Source organism: Temnothorax curvispinosus, unplaced genomic scaffold (assembly GCF_003070985.1).
Source record: "Temnothorax curvispinosus isolate PA1 unplaced genomic scaffold, ASM307098v1 QBEX01011966.1, whole genome shotgun sequence".
Taxonomy (NCBI): domain Eukaryota; kingdom Metazoa; phylum Arthropoda; class Insecta; order Hymenoptera; family Formicidae; genus Temnothorax; species Temnothorax curvispinosus.
The window spans coordinates 522552-547889 of NW_020221746.1; the positions used below are offsets into that span (position 1 = coordinate 522552).

At 38.1% G+C, this 25338-nt stretch overlaps 2 protein-coding genes across 6 annotated transcripts in view; both read left to right on the forward strand.

Annotated features, from left to right (window-relative positions):
- The window catches only part of LOC112462080 (alpha-catulin), a 43182-nt gene extending 21654 nt beyond the window's left edge, over positions 1-21528 (forward strand). For 2 of the 5 annotated variants that reach the window (XM_025027634.1, XM_025027636.1), the window contains 10 exons: positions 2654-2843; positions 10273-10550; positions 10651-10893; positions 13646-13909; positions 14250-14501; positions 14988-15147; positions 15234-15352; positions 15507-15836; positions 18410-18616; positions 19127-20766. In XM_025027634.1, the coding sequence (XP_024883402.1) occupies positions 2654-2843; positions 10273-10550; positions 10651-10893; positions 13646-13909; positions 14250-14501; positions 14988-15147; positions 15234-15352; positions 15507-15836; positions 18410-18616; positions 19127-19519 (2436 nt within the window). In that variant the 3' untranslated portion in view covers positions 19520-20766. The other 3 variants (XM_025027639.1, XM_025027635.1, XM_025027637.1) reach the window with 3 other exon arrangements.
- Positions 21529-22385: 857 nt separating this feature from the next.
- The window catches only part of LOC112462091, a 10984-nt gene continuing 8031 nt past the window's right edge, over positions 22386-25338 (forward strand). The window contains exon 1 of the mRNA XM_025027671.1: positions 22386-22475. Within this exon, the coding sequence (XP_024883439.1) occupies positions 22386-22475 (90 nt within the window). The remainder of the gene's footprint in view (positions 22476-25338) is intronic.

Here is a 25338-nt window from a genome sequence, read left to right on the forward strand (position 1 = left end):
CTACATCGGGACAGGATATCGACATTTGATATACCTATGTATATACAGAAGCTTTTAACAGAATACAAAATATAACAAGAGAAATAATTTGGATTGTGTATTCTTTTCCGTAATAACTGGCAATAGCAGTAAAAAAATAAATATTTTGTTAAAATATAGATATTGTTTTCTTGTAGTCTACCATGACTAGTAAAGATGTTATTATTCCTCATCGAATTTTTCACAAATAGACGACACGTGATTATGCGTTAATAACATCCTGATTATGTGTGAGACCGCAGTCACAGAGTAAGTTATTTCCGCACGTCATAATGTCACGTATGGTCGTCGCGTATTAGAGCGATAAATTTACAAACCGCCCCCGTTACGGAACATAAGTTACAGTTGCGAGCTCTCGGTACAGTGTCACGAAGGATGGAAGATGCGTCAGGAAACGCTTCGCTACCGCGATGCGACATCGGAATTGATTGATGATATCTCGCGAGCTAAATATTCACCCGGTGATATCGAAAATTCCGCGAATAGCTACGTAAGCCGAGAGATGAATCTCGCACATGAAAGCGATTAACGGTATTGTCGATAGCACTCGGATCGATATCGCCATCAATAACCGCGCCAGGGACTTCATCCTCATTATTGTTAATACCAAATGCAGGGAGCGAGAGATAAAAAAAATATCATCGGCTTAAGCGTAATAATTTATATAATCTTAAAAAAATAAAATACCGTGTCGACGAACACATAAATTCATGGACTTTCGGGAATTTTCATACAAGGCGACCGATTTTCCTACGAGAAGATAGGTAGTATTTCAATTATTCGTCGGTTACTCGCGCTTCGCTCGAGGAAATCCGTTGGAATTTCGTGAAAAATGGAGTTCCGGTCGACGGAAATTATGCAAAGTTATATTGAACTTTGCATGAGATACTCGCGAGCGGCGGCCTTCGTTACTAATTCCTGCTAACGACAAACGCGTTATTAAAATATATAATGCGGTAAAAAGTAAGACATCCTGTAAATGCACATTCTCTCTCTCTCTCTCTCTCTCCCCCCCCCCTCCTATCTGTAATGCTGTAATGTTATATTTATAAGAATGATATTGATGCTTCAATAAATATGAAAATCATAAAAATAAATTTTTGCCCAGGGACATTAAATATTTAAATTAATTGCAGTAATAGACGTATTGCAAAATAAAATTTCTACAGTTTCTTCGCATTTTAAAGAACATTCAAATAACAGCAAATCGTACGAGATGTATATATATCGCATAGTAAAAACACAATGTTTTTTTTTTTTTTTTAAATTGACCTGACGTTTTGTATCAACTGCACGAAGGACAAATACAAACATTCAAACGTCCATTGTGCATAGAAAAATATTTGCAGATTTCGGATAAATAATATCACACAGTGATCGAATAAAATACATAATTGTATGCCTATCAATTTTCTGACCAAAGTACTGTATTGCAATATTACTAATTTTTCGTACAAACGGAAGCAGAATACAATCTTTAAACAACCGTATAATTTATGAGTGCCACCGAAAACGTTTGCTTTTTCACTTATATCAGATGATTATCGATGTAAGAGAAAAAAAATAGCAGTGAATCGATATTGTTACAGACAAATTTTGACGCCATGCATTACAAACGTTAGATAATAAGGCAGCAAAATATAGTTTTATCCCACGTAGCCATTCACGCTCCCGCGCATGCATGTGAATCAACACGCAACGAAGCTATGTCGTCGCAACACATATATTTCTCTCATTTACATAAGACGATCGAATCGGAATGAATGGAATCGTTTACATGCGTGCAACTCTGTATATATGTATGTGTGCGCGTATGCATGTCTGCACGCATTCATCTCTCAGAACAATAGTCCGCGAGTTCGTCCCTTCGCTCCATGTTACGTACATTACAACCCGTATTGCTTTTTCCTCCTTCGACCGAGGTAGATATTTCTGAGAGGGACGGCGCGGCGCGGGCGCCGCGCACGAATGCATCATCTAATTGTGTGGAAAATGCAGTGTAGCCGCTACAGTTCGCGAATGCTCGAGGCACGTTACGTAGTTTTATGAAGCCACCATGCACAAACTATGACGCAATTCTGCGCGCAACGCGAGCAGCGCGTCACCGCGGTCGCTAGTCATGTACGACTGAAACAAATGTGTAATATGCCATTAGCGGTATACGGACGAACTTGCTTTTGAAATCGCTCTGGATTAGACGAGACGACGACGACGTTAATTAAAACGAGGAATACATGGCACCGGCAGCTCGAGATAGACTAATTTGTATCTACGAACATTCGATCCTTTTTGCATTAAATGCGAATTTGACTCACTCCATTTTCATTTATAATTTTTATTCATGTAGGTATACATATATTCACAACGTCTTATTTTATCTTATAAAACATAAAATATTTCGAAGAGATAAGTTTTATGGTACGCAATCTTGGTATTTATTATTATGGCAACAAAATGCGGTTTAATCAGGTTTAATAAATATGAATTCAGAACCCTTTGAGGAAAAATCTAAACTCTTTATCAATTATATCGAAGTTTTAAAATGGAATTTCACACACATAGATGTTTTTCCGACTTAATTTTGTGCACTCATCAAAATGCAATATCTTTACAGATTTCCACGTTAATCTCACATAGAGAACGACCGCTATGCTCGGACCGGAGTTTGCGAGCGGTCGCCAGAGTCGGCCAGGCGGTAAATTTGGCGGTCGAGAGATTCGTGACCGTTGGCGAAACTATCGCAGACGACAACCCGGAGATCAAACAAGACATGTACGAGGCGTGCAAGGAAGCGAGAGTTGCGGGTAAGTGTAATATACTTATAATTGTAATAATGGGCACGAAACTGATAGTAAATAAATGGTATACCTATAAACAGAAAAAACCAGAATAACTTTACACAAGCTAACCTGATAAAATTAAAATACAATAAACCCTTCATAAATCATTAGAGTCCCTTCGCAACCTAAAGATTTATAACAAGATTCTACTACTTAATCGTTTCTATACATACTTAATAAATTAGTGAATATTGAATACGCTATATAACATTCGAATTGGTTATACTCTGTCGAAAGATTTCCATTCGTAACAAAATATATTGCAACAATGTCAATATTTCTCACATTTCATTCAAAGTAAAGAAAAGTGATACTGTGAATTCCATTATAGAACAAACTAACGTACAAATTTTATAGGTGAAAATTATGCAGTACGATATAAACGCAAATTCAATGCAAATGTTCTTGCGAATATTACAATAGTACATTAATCAAAAGTTAGAATAATACAAATATCCAATTGCACATTACAGAGTAAATTCGTATTAAAACTTGGGTATTTTGTACGCCAACATCGTGCATCTGTTGGAGATTATGTAAGCAACTTTAGAATAGTGCAGTATTATCTAGTAAAAGAACAATACAATGCAAAAATTCGCAAAATTGTGCAGTATAAAAAGAAAATTCAGATTTTATTTTATTTTTAACGCGCAATGTACTTTACTACAATAATAATTGTTCAAGAAAATATGCAAAAATATAACGCTTATTAAATTTGAAAATAAACACATACACAAGCAAGCAATATTATAACAAAAATTCCATCTTGATAAATTTTATTACAATGATATAATTTGAAGTGTTTTAATACTTTCATCCAGATTATGTTTTATTAAAAACTTTGAATATTCTCCTTTGAGATTATCTTCTTCTCAAGAACAATTTGCATTATACTTGCACCAGTTTCTTTTCCGCGAATATTATCTCAAGCAGATAGATATTTCACTATTCCAATGTTTGGAATAATTATATTACTTCAGATAAACTCGCAATCGGACGATAAAGCCGCTCATGAATATAAAATCTTATCGCGTTGCAAAATCCTATAGCGTTATTTACAAGAATGTCTTATCCTCAGAATAAATAGAAAAATAATAAAATAGAATAGTAGAACATACAACCATTTTTTGTTTTTTAACATTCTAAGTCGTAAGCTTCAAGATCTTCGAATACGAACTATTCGTCAAATAGGTCATAAGAATCTGATTCGCGAAGATTTAAAAGAACGCATCGCGAATTACTCCAACGCGATTTTACGATTCGCGTTACGCACGGAATGACCAATACTTATTCTTTTTAGCATGTAGTTTAGTATCTTATAGTCTATTCGCTTTTTAAGAAAAGCGAAAAAAGAAAAGAGAAACAAAGATAGATAGAAACACGTATGACATTACGGGTTTTTAAATATTTCACACAACTACCGAACATTTTAGTATCATACATTCATGTAAAAATGGTGTTATTGTAAATCGTGGAATTACCGGACAAATTGTTTTAGCGTTGATGGAAAGAGTGAGAGCAAAAATATATTCAAATCCGACCGTTAAAAAAACAATCGTCACCCGTAAATATCGCGACGAAATGAAATAACTTGTGAGATTCATTCCTTTTGTTATCAACGCCTATTCTGAATAGCGCGAAATATCATGTGCGCGACGAAATTCTAATCGGCAGGTATAATGCCGCTCCGTGCTGTTCCGTGCATTATAAATAACGCGATCGCGACAAGAATTAAAAGAAAGCGCGATTATTTCTTACAAATTCTTTCTTATCAACGCGTTTAGTTAATTCATGTAATTAAAAATCTATATAACAGATATCTTTCTACATTTAATCTAACGCAAGCAAATCGCTCGGATTTGAACGCCAACGTTAAACATCGAAAAGATACAAATTGCATCTCTCATACGCAACCTTGCGCTGACAAGAGCACGCAAACCGGAAGAAGGAGGCCTTATCCTCAACGCGAGCTAGGATAAGGCTCGTAACCTTTGAACGTCACTCTCCAAAGTCTTATCGTTGGCAGATTATATCTTTTCGTATCTTCACGCTAGGCTGCACATTGCAGAACGACAAATCTTACTGCTGCTACCATGTAGAAACAGCGCGTGCGATGACCTAGTTTCACCAAATCTTGAACGGTTTTTTGCCACCTATAATACGTATACCTATACATATACATAAGAAGAGCCCCGACGTATCTTTGCCAAATAGCGAAGAAATAACGGCCGAAGTAAGGACCGCGGATATTTCTTTCCAGCACACCTGTTCGCTCTTCGGGGAGAATTGTACTATAGAGAAAAGAAACGGTCTCGGTAGACTTCAACGTGAAAAGTACCGCGCCACGAAATTGAAGATCTTGAGGAAAGCTTTCGCACTGACAAGACCAATAATACTCGACGTAGATTCAACTAAAGAATGCTCTACAATTCGAGAAAATGTCGATAAAAAAAGACAATTAATACAATATAAATAATAAACCGAGCTTTCGTCACAACAACCGAAATCAAACAGGATTCTGTACAATGAAAAACGGCGTGTTGATGACGAATTTAGAGTTTTAGAGTGTCGATAAAAAATTCTTGATAATAGATAAGATGGAAAATTCGATTACTAGATTATGTACAATAGAATATTTTATCGGAGCATGCGAGACGTATCAATTCGAAGTAATGAAATAACGTCGAAAGAGCCGCGATATTACAGCGATCGTACGAAGACATGCAAGCTTACTACCTGCTGGCTTGAACAAATCGTTTCGCGTGGTATCGCGTGTAAATCGGTGCACTGTAAGTGTAACTAACCGTGGAATTGCGAACGCTATCGTGCCTGCGGGATTCACTATGACACAACACGCGACAAATTTGTATAAACTGTCAGAGGTTTTTGCATACAGATCACTCTTCGTATGTATGTTTAGCGTTTAGGTTGAGCTACCATTATTATCACGAAAATGGTCATTTCTCAAAATAGCAAGTTAAAAATCTTTGTATCTTTGTCAGATACAAAATAGAATTTTAAGTAGCAACTATAGGTAACAGATCGCATACGTTTGCGGCATGCCAATCGAAATCGAAATCGAATGAAAGAAGCAAGATATTGCGCGGAATGCTTAAACAGTTGGTTATGCTGCCTTTCCTAAGATAACGCTATTTTCGATGCTTCGCGGAATTTAAACTCGTGCACCAGAATGGCGCGCGGCTACAGAGAGCAAAACACATTATTATAACAAAAAGCGACCACCGTAGAAGATAAGTGGCGACATGCCAAATTTATATATCACCAGGGGAAACAGCATATGGTAAGGGCAAAGCAACGCTGAGGAATAGTCGCACCTATCTAATTACAAACACAAGCAAACTGTAATCACTGCCAACTGACAACGAGTGCGCTTAAGCAAAGTGATGCGGAAGTGCAAACGTTGTGCGCTTAATATCCAGCATCCGTTTCAAGCCGGGTGATAATTACTAAAGAATTACGAAGATACCGTTGTACATTTCATGGTACGTTAATATGCAGCACGTAATATCAAATTGAAAGTATGCAATATACATATAGTTGTTCATTTGTTCTTTATTAGCTTCTCTGTCCCATGTCGCCGTTGCGGCGAAATGGTCACCGAGATGATCAATCGGAATCACGATGTACGAGAAACGAATGCAAAAGTAGAGAACGAATTCGAGATAATTGGCAATAAAACGGTTACATGCAAATATAGAGGCTGGAAATATCATGGCGCGCAGGGCGAAAATAAATTGTCCGAGAATTGAAACATCGAACATCGGGGTGAAATCGAAGGAATACGTCGGCGCTGTTAATGAAGTGGGAAAATATCAGGTAATATCGAGACACGCTGGGAATTTTATAGTTCCGATTTCGTTTGTACACGATTATATTAATCGACGTCAAATAATAGTCGATTGATTTTAATAATAAACAAAGATAAATGTATCTTTGCATAAATATTACCGATTTATCTTTGTCTTGATATTTTTTACAATCGAATCAGTATAATGTACAAAATAACTCTCGACAGATCAATCAAGTTGATACTACGATCGTTGGTACTTTTGAAATCAAACGCCGACGATTCTACCACAATTTTCTTCGCGCAAATAAACCGACATTTCCCCAACATAACGGTGATGAATCCATTTTTATGACGGAACTAACCGAATAACAAAAAGTTTTCAGCTTGCAGCGTATACGGACACAAGAGAGCGATTTTTATCATGACGTGTCACTTGGGAAAAACGCGATATAAATTCACTCGGCGTACTTTATAATAACAAACAGTAAAAAGTCCCGTTCAGATAGGGCCATCGAAAAAACCGATGAAAGAAATAACAAATTAGATTACACTGCGCAAACTGACATAAAAAACTGTATAAACGAAAATCGTCTGTATTGTATAAATAAAGTGAGATACTATTAACGAAGAAGCGTAATGTAAATGTAAATATCGGAACGATTTAGCAACGCGGACTGATGGTAAACGCGGATAAACGTTCCGCTAACGAGTAAAGTTAGTGATTCATTAGTCACATTCATCGTCATTGATCGTTTGTAAACTCGCGTTATCATAGTTATCATAAAACGTCGTTCCACGCTATTTACTTCGACAATTTAATGGTATTCACTGATGATGTGAACGCAAAACCACTCGTACCGTTTCACGCTTGCACAATTGCAAAGCCATATTATGTATAAAGAGAGTAATGCTCTCTTGATAATGTTGGAACAACTTTCCTAAAGATACTTTTCGCATGCAAAATAAACAACACCAAATCGATTACTTGTGCAAATACATGTTACATTCACAAAATAGACTAAAATTTAGAGTAATAAAAATATCAATAAAATATATAAAAACTTTTTCAGCACTTCGTGAGATAGGAAGCTCGAAGCTCCCGAGCTTGAACAAGCACAAAAACCATTTCTCTTTTTTAAATTTAGATTTTATTCGGTTAATTACTGCAAGATTGCTATATATTAAGAAGAAATCAGAGAATCTGAAATGCCACGTAATATGGATATCATATCCATAATCAAATCCAGAAATAAATCACAGCATTATATATAATTACAGTTACACGTTATCATCAAAACAATGTATTCGCTTATATGTGTGTGACTGGAGCTCTCCTTATCACGCGAACTAAAGCAACGCATAATTGTTCTTTCAACATTATCGCGTGCCAGTAGAAAGTTACAGGGGTAGCAATTAAGCGATTGATACGCATCTCGGAAAACTTAGTTCGTTCAAAATTCACGGACCGTATTTCATAACAATAATTTGATTTCCTCACATGTTCGTATCGTAATAAATCAAACAAAAAATACAGTTTTTTTTTGTTCGTGAGTAAGAAATAAAAGCGTAAATGTCAATCTCAAGTTTGACGTGCTTATCCCGATCCGATGTATTTTGCCCCGTGAATGAATCGTGAAAAGCGCACTCCTAGGACATGCTTCTGCGCGTCGCATCCGAGCAATCTCTCCAATTGCAATCCACCCCAATACATCCTCCAGTGGATGCATCGCGATACCAATATCGAGATAACTGACGTGTGTGCTCTATTTACTTCGTTGCGCTCAAAAATATTTCACTAAAGATCGAAATTAGGGGCAGGCAATTCTATTAATAAAATAGTTTGTCTACATATTACATCAACCGTTTATTATTATTTCTTTTTCGTAAAATTAATTTTGTAGTAATTAAGTAAAATGTTAAATTAAAAAAAGAAAAATAGTTTTTATCCATTGACATGTGTTTCTTTCATGCTTTGTGAAATACAGATAATATAGAATCATTGGCTCTAAATTGCTTATAATTTTGCTGATAAATACGTAGAAAACAATCAACTTATCGGAATAATAATCTCATCGGAACATATAGGTTACGTGAAATCGTATGAAATCAATGCACTTTGATTTTTAAATTAGGTCAAGTTCTCTGCGTACTTACGTAACAGTTAGTCTATATAAAACGCTATAAGGATTCCATATCGAACCGACTGATCTTACATGCTGGCATCGCTACACTAATCAGCTCGATAGGACGATATGAGCGATTTGCCTTCTAAAAGAATATAGCATATAAAAAGAGAACATTGTGATATCACTAGTCATTGCATTGAATATTCAGTTCGCACTGTTGAAATGAAAAAGAATGAAGCGGTGCTAGTCTCTCGTTAAACAATAAGAAAAGTATCCATGATACAATATCAAGTAAATTAGCTCTGAACGAGCTCTGCTGAGGTATCAACAGAGATAATTTGCAGTAACCTATGAGAAACGTTTATAAACATTAAGTTGATGAAGAACCGTTCGGAGAAGTAACGTGATGAATAGGATTTAACGGAAAGCATGCGACATGAACGATAGAACATTGCTACAGGGAATTTGTAGACACAGATAAATTTTATCTATTCTACTCAACACCTAATCCCCGCGTTTTCTCGTACGTACCTGATATAAAGGAACAAATAGTATACTGGTTATAATCACGTGTTCTCTCATCGATTCTCCCTAGAGCAGTTTACCTTTAGAATTTCGCGAGCTCCTAATGGCGATGAACAATTAATACAAGATAATAGCCTAATAGCCAGTAGCGATCGTGTGTTTCGCGTTAACTACGGCTCTCTAATTCCGAAAATAATTATTTAATGATACAGCTACCCTTACGTCCCACACTCCAAGTCTTTCCGATCGATGATGATATTATTAGAAAACGTTATGCACAAGTGCAACTTGGAAAAAGTTCCTTAATGTAAATTTATATATTGATTTCTGACAATATATCATATTGCTAGAAAGGACGCTGTGAACGATTTTATATCATTATCAATAAATTATGTACTAATTAATATTAATTACTCTTTTCAATTTAATTCTGACTCTTTTAATATTATGAACATTATGCACTCGTTTAAAAAATATTAAATTTAAAAATTCCGATAATGGAGATTTCAAATAAATAAAAATAATTAACAGTGCTGCATATTGGCTATCCAAGTTTTCCTATAACTTAACGATAAGCTTAAGTTAACGTAGCGAATGTGCAAAGTAACTACGTACGATCGTTCAAGAGCACCCAATTACGTTCAAGAGTAGCCGTCGCACTTAAGTCAAGGGGCTCAGTCATAATTAAATCAGTTACTCCAATTTTACGGTGACACACGATAAAAAGGCGAGATGTTTAATTCATCAGTATTCCTTGTTCCGTCACACTCGCTCGAACGTAGTCCAATCGATCTCTCTTTCAAAAATTAAACTTTGCCGTGGAATTAATATATAGAAGAGATTATTATTTTACATATATTTTAATTTCTGCAGATATGTATGAAATGGAAATTAAAAAATGCAATCTGACAATCGATTATGTTACATTTAGGCTCAGCAATCGAGAAATTATGCGAATGTGCCTTGGAAGACAGCTTGGCTGACCGAGGCTCCGTCGTAAGAGCTGCCAGATGTCTCCTAGGCTCAGTGACAAAAGTCCTCCTCCTGGCAGACATCGTCGTGGTCAATCACGTGCTTCACGCCAAGGATAAGGTCGCCCGCAGTCTCGGGCGCCTCGAAAGTGTCTCGAATTTCACGGAATTCGTCAAGGCGTTCAGCCAATTTGGAGGAGAGATGGTCGAGTTGGCGCATTTAACGGGTGATCGTCAGGTGAGATTTCCTTCTTGCTACGCGATATTTCATTCATGAGTTTCGTACTAACTTCCGTAATACAACCGTGACTCGATTAAACGTTACATGTCATTTTCAGAATGATCTCAAAGATGAGAGGCGACGCGCGCAGATGGCAGCGGCTCGACAAGTGTTAGAGAGGAGCACCATGATGCTACTCACGTCTAGCAAGACATGTCTAAGGCATCCTGAATGTCCATCCGCTAAGGAGAACAGAGACACCGTTTTTTGCCAAATGAGAAGAGCGATGGATCTGATACATTACGTTGTCAAGGATGGAGTATTAGACTGCAGCGAATCTCAGTCCTACTCGAATTCACAGGTAAGCAGTCAAGCTGTTCGTTTCGATTCTTTATACACGCTTACGGACGATGAAAATATTTTTCATTGGACGTCGTGTTAATATTAATAAAATTTAATAAAACTAAGAGAGTAACCAAATATTTTATAAAATTACGAGATATTAGTTCGATATTTATCTATTCGCGATATCAATTTACAGAACAACACAAAATAGCGAACACGTGAAGAATTAATATAAAAATAATGAGAAAAAAATAATTACCGACGCAAATATTCTCATATTAAAGCTTGCCAAGAAACGCTTGTAATAATCGCGATTCACAAATATTCTACGTTGACTTTCCATAAAGCATTTATACACCCATTATTATCATGCAGCGAGAACGCATAGTACATATTGTAAGAATCAGAAAGAAAAAGCCGTATATGATAAAATGTTCCCGAAAACTTTGAAAACGTTCCAAAAAGAGCTTGCGTCGTTTGATAAGTAATTATTAGAGTCAAGCATAGAATTAAATGCGAGCCCATAGAATTAAAATCGAGCCCCTACCGGCTCGAGTCTCGTGTCTCGTCGCGCGAATGTAAACAAGCGCGCTGTAAAAAAAAACGCCAAGGCCGCGTGCCAACCTACTTCTTCTGCTCAAGCTCAAAACGTTATAAAATAGACGTACACTGACCGGCAGGAATGCCTGGACATTTTTATATGTATATGACATATATGTACCTACATACAGGTATATGTATATGTATATGTATTATGTCCAGGCATTCCTGCCTGTAGAGTGTACGTACGTCGAATATTTTATTTCTCATACGTTCAATTAACCCTTCGCAGAACAAGTGGAGCTTTAAAGACCCGGTCGATATTTCAGTTTTGAATTTTTCGGAGACTACGGACTCATAAAAAAAACTCAAACAAAAATCAGAGGCATGTATAAAACGGTATAAATAAATTCTTAAAGCCTTCAAAAGTATACTTGACGTTTTTCCGATTTTTTATGGCACTATTATACAGCTTGAAAATCTTAACTGGCCTATAAGACCCACATGTTCGACGGAAGCAGCAAACGTAGACACGTTCTGCGAAGGGTTAACTATTAATAAACGATACGTAATCACACTACGCTTTTTAAGTATTGTACACTAAATAGGATATTTCATATCTGCACATATTTTATAATGTGTTTTACAATGAGAATCGATTAATATTTGATTTATCAAAAAAAAGTGTGCTTTTTAAATTAATATCTGTTAACATATAAAGCATGGAAAGCAGTCTTATATCTTTATAAGATTTTTTATTAGAAGTATTTCAATATTGCCAGTATCTCTTTCAAACGTATAACTTTATCATTATAAAACGTAATCCGCACGTTAAATCAATAATGGGCCTGGACTGAACGTTCAACTGGAGCTTGCGAAACCTAACTTGATGCCGACATTTTATATATAAGATTATAAATACGTGAATATCCTGCCGGGCAAAAAATAAATTAGCAAAGTTCGTTAATAGTACATTCTTCCATGCATAAGGATTGCTTTAACTGCCACTGGGCGAGCAGCGCGTTAATGGACGGCTGAAAGAGGTTGCTCTTGCGCAAAAAAGACCGGGAGGGTCCATACCATACCCCGAGCATACACGTAATTAGATTGCCGTGCTCTCTAATATGCGATTTAAACGACCTTGAGCCTGCTGTAGAAGTTGTAAACGAGATATCGAAACGCGCGCGATCCCAGTCCGACTCGAGAAACCATAAATAATGGTGTCCTGGAAAAATAGAAGATATGCGCCCGGGACATCGTGAAAGAAAACTTAAATAACGAGAACGTGGAAGCGAATAACGCGATAGAAAGTAGAGAAACTAACGTAACGATAAATAAAATTACAGATTTCACTCGTGGAATTAAAAGAAATGTATTATGCCGAAAATATTACATACACGTGTGTACAGTGATATCACTAAAAAATAGCTTAAAAAATCGTGAATCATAAATCACCTCACACACCTCAACGTATGTCCTAAAATTAAATAGATAAAAATTAGAAATTAAATTGCTGGCGAATATCGCAATTTCATAACGAGAGTTTATAAAAACTCCAACCGTCATCCAAAACCAACGATGAGAAGTTTTTATCGCGGAAGCGAAATCGTAATCGTCGTGCCATAAACGACACGTCATATCATAAAGATTGCGAATGATTATTTGCATCGTGCCAAATTGTGCACTCGCATTTACATATCGGCACTTTGACGCGCGTGGTGCTTTCCGTGCCAGATTTTTTTTAGCGTGAGATAAATGAGGAATATTTTACGTGTATGTACTGTCGGCGCTTCCGAAAACCTCTCGAGTCTTTGAAGAAACAACGTCGCGCCGCGCGCCGGAGAGTTGGGTCACGCTGAACGACCTTTAACCGTACTAGAAAAATACATATATATATATATATATCCTTGTATTTTACACTTAAGTACTACCCACTTTCTGCGCGACATAATCGATTTTGGAGTGATTGTAGACAACCTGATCAAGTGGAACGCTTCCGAGCGTGGCATCTCTCTAAAAGATTTAATATTTGTATCGTGTCTAATATTCATCTCTATGTCATCGGTGTTTTCAAACATTATAAAATGTGGTTATGCGAAAGTATCCGGACTCGTTCGTTATATATAACTATTTTTAAATGTTGAAATAATGAAGAAGGCTCTTTTGCATGAGGGAAGGACGTCGCTGTACGAAAAAGATATTTCTTTTACGTTTGCCGTTACTTGCAGAGTCCGCAGCAGGAAGACTGGGATAGTAGTACCGTTTGCTCAGCTTTGAAACACTTCGAAAGGCTCGTCGAAACAACGAGGATGACCCTACTGGGACCGGGCTGTCGCGAAACACTTACATCGGCGCTCGAGACAGTGGTCGAGAGAACGCAAGACTTCACCGACAGCGCTTATACGAGTCACGAGCACAGAGAAAATATCCTTCTGCTTTGCGATCGCGCGAAACTCGAGCTCAATACACTCTTGCGGATCGGCAATAGTATGGTGAGTTAATAGAGTTTTTGCTCTATTTTACAAGAAAATGCGCGACTAAATGTTATTTAATAATGCTCGTGTAGGAATGCGCAGAAAAGTCTAACACTACTGATTGTAATAAGACTTGAAATGTAAAATTAAAACATATAATATAATTTTTAATACTACGTAAGTACGTAACTTACTTACCAAAAGAAATTAAGTCAAAGAACGTAGTTTGCAATAAATTCTATTCGTTGGATAAAAATGACGGAATATATTTCAAATAGCGCGATCCCCGAATGAAAAATATTTCCTAATAAATTAAACAGCGATAAAATATAAAATAATGGGCATCGTGTTCCGTCAGAATTACGAGGGCGGCGGGGGTTCACCTAGCTCAGAAATGGAACAAGCGGTAATGGGTGTGTTACGGGCGACCAGAGATCTTCGCCAGCAACTCAGCTCGACGACGATGGAACAGGCCGGCGATCTTGGCCAAGTGACAAAAGCCGGCCAGGAACTCGTGTCAACGATCAGAAATCTCGCGTTGGCCAATGACATCGACCGTCTGCAGGAGAGCAGCGACAGGTTCCACGAGTATATCGAACACATTCTCGAAGTAAGCTCCCAGACATGGCCCACGCACCGCGTGTCCGCGACCCGCGTTCGTGTCCCCACGTGCATTCTAAGCTCAAAGCCCACAAATAACGGAGTCTTTTCGAGAAATATTATCGACTTACGACGTGATTCTCACGCTAAAAATGCGCATGCCTTAATTTTGCATCGAGTGATTCTAAAATATACATAGTGATTTACTGGACAATAGACATAGTACGCAGTGATTGCCATTCATCATTTCTAGATTATAATCAGTTACAGCTCCTAACTGGATTTATTCCACGCCTAACTTTAAGTGAATTAGTACGTCAATACTAATTTATTACTAATGTCCGATGTTAATAATAATAGATCTTCGTGACTTTGAAATGATTTTACCAATACGATTATACACAAAGATTAGAATACACGATTAATTCTTTATCGATAGTTTACAAATAAAATTTTTTGTTATACAATTCTTATTGCAACGTATTCTTTCTTCTAGGTATGCAAACTTCTAAGACACGTTGCACTTTCGGAATCGTTGCAAGTGTCGGCCAAGTTCACGGAGATCAACTTAAGAATATATGGTCCTCAGGTCGTAACGGCCGCGCACACGCTAGCTAGGCATCCCACCAGTAAGATAGCTAAAGAAAATCTCGAAGGTAAGCCATATAAATACTTAAATAATCCACTGATGTTGTAACAACGATATTTGCTACGTCATTTAACGTTTTTGTATGTTTTACAGTATTTGCTGACATGTGGCAATGGCTCATGACTGACGTGACGACAGTAGCGAAAGATGTTTTGGAACTCAGTCAAAACCGGCCAGAGAAGCAGGTTTACATGTCTTTGCCGCGGCCAGGGGTACGCATAAACAATCATTTCCACAAACGATCAATGGATTCTATATATTATATATATATTTTTCCTAATTAAAAAAAAAAAAGAAAACGTCGCTATTTGAGTTGTTTCTCGTCAGATATAATGAGTGAGAAATAAATAGTATGATTCATTTCAGAAACACGGCACGACGAGCAAGCCACTAAAGCCAGTGCGGTTGGACAGCGAGGAGCAAGCGAAGATCGCCAAAGCGGGTCTCGAGATGAAGTTGATCACTTCGGAGATGGATGCCGAGACGGAAAAATGGCAGGAGAGCGGAAGCGCTCTGGAAGAGAACAACGACATTGTGAAGCGGGCGAAGAACATGTCATCGATGGCATTCTCGATGTACCAATTCACGCGAGGCGAAGGGGCCCTGAAAACTACCCAGGACCTGTTCACCCAAGCTGAGTATTTCGCCGAGGAGGCAAACAGATTGTACAAAGTTGTGAGACAATTCAGTTACCAGGTACGTGGCGGCCGGCTAACACGCCGACGTAGATCAAAAAAGAGATGACACATGTTTTTTTAATTGGACTGATGTTGATATATCTATATATCACCCTTACTTCTATGATCATTCTTTTACCATTGTTTATTATACGGACTCTATATTGGACTTGATTCCGCGTTTCTTAATCCTCGCTATATTGAAAATCTTCTTACTTATACATTACGCTATTGAGTTTCGTTTCTTCGTAAGTCGCAACGTCGAAGCTGCATCGAGTCTGCATGAAAAATTTACTCATATTTTAATTCACGCTATTATTATCAAATATTCATTGGTAGATGCTAACAATAATCGTTACTATTTCAATGCTCAATAAGAGACTATTCATCGTAGAAATATAGAAATATTCGCATATGTTTTATATTACGATACGTTCAAAGTAGATATATACATCGGTATGTTGATATATACTACTTAATTTTAGTTGAATTTTATTATAAAGCTTACGTTCTGATTACTTCGAGAAACACGAAGGTGAAATATCGAAATCGATACTATGTATCGTAACTCTTCCAGTAGATAGAGAGATGACAAAATTAAAAAATTAGAATATTTCAACAGATGTAAAAATAGAAAATATCACGTGTATGTGTGAAAGCTTTATACTATCTTGTTATTATTTTATGCTACTATAAACGTAGCTTCCAGACCAGAAGTAGCTTCGACATGCGTTATTAGCATTAGACATGTTCGAATTAACACGTTTGCTACCCTATTTCGAACCCCTCCTAGCTAGGCCGAATATATATAGTCACCTGAAACCACTTTGGTCTCTCTTTATACTCTTCTTAAGAGAAACAACAAGACGCGCTAACCTTGTAATATATTCTGTATTATATACAATCCTTTTTATACCCTCGCTCTTGAATGCCTCCATCCAGGTAACTTTTTCTCTCTTTACTTTAGATCCTTTTCAACTAATAGATATCACTTTCGCCTTAACAAATCACTCTCTCTCTCTCTCTTTCTCTCTTTGCGACGTCAATGTTCTACTGTTGTTGAATGTTGTCATTACATTTGTACATAACTATGTTTGTATACGTATTTTGCTATGCAACATATCACGCACGTAGACTTTCCTATTGATCGTTACGAATAGCATAGAGAATTATATAAAATGTCAACAAGTATGAAGATATTGGAAACAATTACAATTAACATTTAAGAAAGAGCTATTTGTCATCATAAACTGATGTGACGATTCATTATGCTCATATAAAAATCATGTCCAAATGTAATTAATATTCAAAAACTCGCGTTAAATTTTAAACTTTCTGTTTGTACTGGGATTCTCGGGATACGATTTAATTGTTTTGAAAATTAGAGTACGTTTCGCGTCCGCGTGTCATGCCATTTAAACTGTCATAATGAACGTTCATGATTTCGTTCGTTAGTAAATCTATTTTATGTACATACATTTACGACTTTTTGTGTACGATTAGTAAGGTGTGTTTTAGATGCTACGGGAATGCTTCCGTCTATGGACGACGTCTATGTGCATTGTGGTCCCTCTCCTTCCACTATCTGGGGCATGAGTATTGTGTCTCACAATTTTTGCTAGCTTCCATCATTGCACGTTTTATCAAACAATATTCGTTAACAAATATCTATGTACATAATTAAATACTATTGTAATGTATGTATTATATATTTCGCCATAATATACATAATATTAATCAGATATCGAAAATTAAATTTTAAGAAAAATTTAAATCTGAAACTTATTCGTTTCTTCTCGAAAACATTTGATCATTAATATAATATTTTGTCTCGTAAAGACAAAATTCATATGAAGGAAGCTTGCAAAAATAACAAGGTCTGTACTATTTCACTGCCACTTCACACAGTCACTTTGATATTCTATATCGAGAAATCTTTTTATATTCCGTTGAAAGTTTTGCATTGTGTTCTCCTAGGACAGATAGACGATCTTTCTGTTAACTTCTTAGATGCAAATTTCTGAGTATCTACATACTACAAAGTATTTATTATTAGTAATTTAATAAACTACCAACAATAGAATCAGGCATCTTGCTTTACAGAATCTTTAAGAAATGGGCTAAATATGAACAGAAGTAATATCGTAAGATAAATGCGTTCAGAAATTTTCAACGATTGTTAATCTATGTATAATTACTCGTCAATCTGTATTTATTTTATAATGAAATCGTAAACATTAAAAGTGGATATAATAACAAATGCTCCAAGTTATTTGTTCGAACTTATGTGTATACCTAAATATTTTAATATGAAAATGATTATTAAATTAAGCATTAAAGAATAAAAAATATTTTTTAGATATACATACATACAATACATCGAGAATAAATATAACATAAAATTTTAATTTTAGAAAATTTTATTTTTTAATTAATATATTATTATTTCAAAACTACTATTATTATTAGTAATTAAATGCTAGTGCCAAATGTTTTTATGCATTAGTGGGTCGTTGAAAATTAAATGCGAACAAGTTTATCTTGCGATACGAACGAAAACGTAAGTTTGTATACGATGTTACATGGGTGCAGGTACCAGGTGGGCCGCACAAGAAAGAACTCTTGGAAAATCTGGATCGAGTGCCGACGTACGTTCAGCAACTGCAATTCACCGTGAAGAATCCTACCGTCGGCAAGGCCGCCACTTTTACGAAAGTCGACAATGTCATACAAGAAACGAAAAATCTCATGAATGTGATCTCGAAGGTGGTCGCAACGTGTTTCGTCTGCGCCACAAAGGTGAGCCATGAGAATATTCGATATGCCCAATTAATCTATTTCCTAAATGAACGAAGACATGCTTTCGCGCGATTTTTTTCTATGACTGAGGGGTTGCCTGTATTGGATAAGTTTGTGTACGGTCCAAGTATATTTTTATTCATGATATATCTTACTACTGTGTTTCTTATAAAACGTCAGCTAATTCAGCCAATTCTATATTTACAGGTAGCTTTATGAAGTAATTATGAAAAATGACATTAAAAATTATTTATGAAATAATATAAATTAAGAGATTATGAAATTCTCTTTAGAATGTATCAATCCTGTGCGAATGTTTGTTGTATCGGAACATTGATCGCCATCGGCATGAAATATTTTCATTTTTATCGAATCAATGTTTTCATATTGCGAGATCGCGTTTTAAGTATTCGCACAGGTGCCAGAGTCGAATTAAGACGCAGAGACACGCGTTCAGGCTAAAAAAATCGATTGTACGTCTATCGCCTTCCATTCTTATTCACCACCTAGCACAATCTCGTCATGCCGCAATACATGGAGCTCAGCCCGACGACGGTGCCCGGCCAGGCCGAAGAGGATTGTTTGTATCCGATTAGCCCGCAATTGTTGCCCTCCACGAGCCCTTACGTGCAACCCCATCCACTCACGTCCGCGCAATTTCACAGTATCCTGAAACCACCCCCCAGCCTGAGCCTGTCCCTGCTCCCCTTCAATTACAGCCCGGGGCACCCCAATGCTGGGTTGTCCCGAAATTCCGGCTCCTTCGTGCATCCGTCCGTCTTACCGTACACAACGCCCGGAACGCAGCAGCCATCCTACTGCCTGCAGAATCTGCAGCTTCTCCAACTGCAGCTGCACCACGCACAACTGCAGCACTTAAAACACGCAACGCTACCGAGATAATAGCAGCCTTGTGTAATACGTCGTGCCGTAGCACGTGGCACGTGGCACGTGACACTGTCGTTTCACGCGCACGCACGCACGCACGCACGCACACGTCGAGAACACTACACTTTCTTCGTACAGGTTCGACCTTGGTTTCATTTCAGCTTCTTCGTTTTATTCTGAATCACCCGATTTCGAACTTCGATCACGCTATTAATTACATCGAATCGTCGTAATTTCGTACTCGCAATAACACGTATTTTTATCGCGACAGAAAGATTGCAACACTGTCTCTTTCCTTGGCACGAGTTTCAGAATGAATTTCAGGATACATAGAGATGGACAGATTGTTTTTGCGATTACCTAATTCTAATCATTCGCTATACTTATTGAAAAGTAACGTTACGATCGATATTACGACGAATCCATTGTCTTTTAGCTTTTAACTTCGCGGCTTCTCATTCTTTACCTTACTCTAGACTTTATTATAGCTGACATTAACATTATTTTCAGCTTCTTTTTTTAATTTTTTCTTTCTTTTTAAATAACTCGCGTGTGCACCGATTTCGCTTCGATTTAACGATACAACACAATATACCAATACCCATGACAGATCTACCCAGTGATATGATCATGTAATCGATTTGAATTAATCCATTTTCAGCTACCTTTACAGGAATGGCTACACCATGTATCTCGTAATAAAATCTAATATTTCTTCCTGCAATAATCTCAAATACTCTGACAAACAAATATCATCTTTACAGAAAAATTATTGTTTTTTATTGTTCGACGCAATAAAAATTCTCTAAATTAATTACAATATGTATCACGTAAAATGTCACATTGAATTAAAATTAATTCGTTGTATCTTTGTCAGAGTATACGATCCTTGTTACATACTAGATCACAAACAGACTCGCCAAGTATGACGGCAAGAGCGTAACAGTGCAACAGCACGCGCGTGACATCTTCTTGAGAATATACATATCTAACATATCTCTAATAACTTTCGAATGCTAAAACTTTGAAGGATAACATTATTATCCTTCGATCGGAAGCTCGTGGGAAAACCGAATAGAAATTCGGTCTTAGAGACACGCATCAATTTTTCGTGTCAGATGGTCTAGGACCTAGGACTTTCGGCGAGCTTCCGCTCGATATCTTTCGATCTCCCAAGTGACCCCCGCGAGCGAGAGCCCGCCGCGCGCCGGGGGCTCGCGTCTCATGTACGATATATAATAACCTTTCGTCTTCCTACGTCTTTTCAGTACAACCTGGATTTCCGAGGTCTGTCGGCGCGCGGGGCCGGCGGCTCGCCGTACAGGGGCGGAGAGGGCGGGGGAGCTGACGGCGACGGTGGCGGAGTTGGCGTCGACGGCAGCAAGACGGGCTCCGCCCCCGGCAGCGACCCGTCCGTCTGACAGTTTGGGATGGCCCGACGGGCCAAGGGGGACGCTCGCCGCACCCGGGTTTCCTTTCTACTTTTCTAGGGAGAACCTCGCCTGCCCCACCGACCATCAAAGCGACGTACACGTCGACCGGATGTCGCGGACGTGCCGTCAAGAGCTGTCGGCAAGTACCGCGACGACCATGCGTCGGGATACAGTATTCGGAGGTGCCTCGCCTGGTCGGGATACGTTGGCCGTCAGTTATCGCGGAGGCGACGTATTGCGCGTAGTAACGGTATTCGGAACCTGTGCGTGAGGAAAGTAGCGTTCCTCTGGACGCCCTGATGATTTGGTATTTGAAAGGAGAACGGATTCACACACACACAATTTAACGCCTTCGCGATGTAAAATGAGAACGATCGCGAAAGTGTTGACTGTGCGAAAGAATCCTGGTTGAAACGTTAGGATTGATCCAGACCGGTCATATTCTTACATTTCGACCAGAGACGACCAGTTAGTCTCGGTACTGATTAACGACTTACGATAAAGAAGAGAAACCCATGTACTTAAAATATTGCAACGGTTCGATGTGTTTGGACAATCGTTTAAAGTGTAACGATGATGCTTGGTCGACGTGTACGTTTCGCCAAATCGTTTACTTGTGTACTCTATAACTTCTATAGTAATGAAAAACAGATTTACACGCTTCTGCCGCTTTAATGAGCAGGTTCTCATGTCTCAGACGTACGTATTTTTACTCGAAAACAATGAGTTGGGAGCGCTTATTTATATACGGTCGAGTTCCGCCGCGCGTGGCGATCGAGGCGTGGGAAAGCGGAAAATCGAGCCGAGCTGGTATCACGTGGAGTTGAGCGCGAAAGTGGCGGATAAAATAATGTGCGCGTCTATATAGTTTGCGAAATTGTTCCTTAATTCGATTACGTGATCCACGCTTTGATCGTTGGCAATATATCGGTGAAAATGTCGTTAAAAATATCGAATAGCAAAGGCTACTCGCGAGCAAAGAAATCCATTTATAATATGTCTTAGCGTCTAATTAAATAACGTTTTCACGTTTTAGTAATAAAACTTCTCAGAATGAGGTTACCGCGGCGTTACATTTCACTGCTGTTGCATTAATAACAGCTTCACTTTCCTGTTATTACATTTGAAAACGCTGTGTTTAAGAGCATTCCGTAACATACGTACATCGGCTTAATGAATTACAAAATTAAGCTTCAATCTATGATTACAACTACGAGCCCTAAATCAGCTTAGTTTATTTAACACGCAGTACGTTTTGTTACGACGACGCTAAAGTCGCTCGATACACTTCCGGCGTGTAAGGACATATCTCGTAAATACTTGGATCTCGTTTCATTATCCTCGCGGGAAACGCGGTGAAACTTTTCGGCCATCAACATAATATGGCTGCGCACAAACAAATCATTCTTCCATATCGAGAAGTTGGTGCAACGACAATAATTAACAAAATGTCGATCGCAGTGCCTTTTAGGTGTGAAAACTTTGTCGAAACTTTGCCGAGCTCCAACCTCAGCTCCCGAAGTGTTACGCCAACTTCGGTAAACAGATTATGCAGAGAGAGAAAGAGGGAGAGAAAGAGAGAGAGTCGCATTATATTTGCAAGAAAATAGCTCGCGCATATACATACATACATCTGCATGACTTTAGCGCGTGATCGTCAAAGCGTACTGTATCCGCGAAAAGCTTAAAAGCTCTCTCCACTCGCGGAAGCCGATGAAAACCTTTAAGTAGTGTATGAAAAGCGTTTTGAAAAACCACGCGCCAACGAACGGCTTTCCCTTCTCTTGTGTTGTATTCAATTCACTAGCTAATTAGAGAAATTTTAACAGTGGCGGTATTTAAAATCTTTATTTTACTCTCGATAAAAGATACTCTCTTTTCTTACATTCGCTAACAACTTTTTATCCGCCATTCTTTAAATTTCTCATAGCAGATCTACGTATCCAAAGATACAGTCTTTATAGGCACTGACCTTGCCATTAAAAATCGTTTTAGACAAAATGATCACTTTCACACAACCGCGGTATCTACAAAAAAAATAACACCTGCAATTTTAATTCGCCTCCGCAGAAATAGAAAAGATCAAACAATCGTGGGGCAGGAGGTCTATCGAGGGTGACCTGGGGGCGGCAACAGGGCGGTCAGGGATGTACTTTGTGGCAAAGACGTACATTCTGTCACCACTCGAGATCGCAAGCTGCGAATCAGCCTAATTTTCGTCGCTCGAGCAAAACGGACTGTCCGATTTGACATTTGTAACCGTATAAATATATAAAAGTTCTCGCGAGGTCATCGACGTCAAAACTCCTTCTCGATGCCATACAAAGAAAAACGAAAAATGGCGACAATCACGCAGAATCGCCCTTGAGACTGTTGCAAATCGTCCAAAGATTAAAGAAGCGATTCGAGCCAAATATTGTATCAAAATACCGAACGCGATCTAACGAACTCCGATCTAACGACGCGGTCGAACATGTATACAATGCGTGAGGTAACGATGAAGATAGATTCTCAAGCGCCACCACGATGATAATATCACGCGTTCCCGAAGAGCTTGAACGTGTTCTATATTCATGGAATACCCAAAAATTCCAACATGTTCGAAACAAATTTCTAGCAATACGTAATAGAGACGTCACCCGAGTAGAATCCGCGTTAGTGAACTGCACGCGGGCGCGTGCAGTCGTCGAGTTTCCTTCGTATACGCAAATGCGTGAAACACCGGAGACGTACTCTAACATGCGAAATCGTTGTGCGTGCAGAACACGGTTTCACGACAAATAAATGCTAATGTAGAAGTTTCACGATTTTTCCTCGATGTGCGGCAAGATTCGCGAGAGGCATGAGGAACGTTGTCGGCCGATTCTTGTATAAGCTACGGTTAATGTTTAACCATGTTTAACCGTGTTTCTTGCGCGATAGAACGCATATATATCGTATGCGTAACAATGACATCGGAATATGTTTCTGTTCTTATCTTTTCCTTGAGAAAGAAGGAGAATAATCGACGAATCCAGTCGCACGTTGAGATCGCGAGAGAACTGATCGCTGTAACAAGATAAAAGTGGATAAGCGATAATAATTTAATGATAACCTAGTATTATTAATGTTAAAGCCGCTGATTAATCGGCGGCACGCGCGACGTCTGTATATATACAACGTTAAGCGTACGCAAAGAAGATGCGTTGACCATTCGTGCATTTCACGTATGTACCTACGAGTAAGTGCACGAAAGAACACACTGTTCTGCGTGTGTGTATTATACAGAGTTTGCGCAAAAAATAATCGTCTTACAACGCGATAGCGTGTATCCATCACGATCGCTCAATCCAATTTAATGCTGGAACGCCCGCGCATTTCCTATTTCCCTTATAACTTTCCACGGATTCCGATTTGTCAAATGCGATTTATCGCTTAGCATCAAACTGTTGAGAGTGAACGATATATCAATGCTTATAAACTATGGTAAACACGTGAGATTTGAAATCGTTGATAAACCACATGTCTATATCTTCGGGCATTAGCGCGAAAACAAGTAGATTGGCCGCGTGGTATTACCTCATACCTCATACGAATCGATCGAGCCGAGACATCCTCACGAGTTCCTAGAGTAGAAATATTAACTATCGTCGCTATTATCGCACGTAGGAAAAGATATGGAGTTTGCGTTTGCGAATCAAAACATTGCAAACTGTAATCTGGCGTGAAAATTTTAACGTACGTGCATATTGCACGTGCGTACACACACAAATACACATGGATACATTTACGCAGCGATTTTGTACACAGACTCTGTATCATACGTTATCGCTCGATAATTAGACGGTAATTTAGGATACGTTCGTTAAAATGGTGAGTAAGTTCAAATTTTTTTGTATGAAATGGCACGAATATTTTCTATGGGGAAACGGGGGCGAGTTCGATCGTAAATGTTGCGTTTTTATTATTTTTTATTGCCCGCGTCACACGCATCAACGGAATGGATGATCGTCGCGCTATAGTTGGTTGCGCGATATCTACGGAAAAAAGAGAAGCTCGGGTAAATATATTGTTAAACATATGTACCTATGAACACGTCCTACGCAGGCTACGCAATAATATACGATGATAATACTTTCTCGTGAGTATAAACACGAGAAAGAGAAAGAAAGAGAAAGGAAGGAATAAAAAAAAGAGAGTAAAAATTAAGATAGCTTTAGTATATTCGTATCGTACGTCGAACACATTCGCGAACGATAATACGTTATTATATTTCCTCCCACGTTTTTCGTTATTTTCTACAAAGTGGTTTTTTCGTCGCATACAATATAACTCGATCGACATTAATTTACATAGAGATTATTGATCTTTGCATAGAGAGAGAGAGAGAGAGAGAGAGAGAGAGAGAGAGAGAGAGAGAGA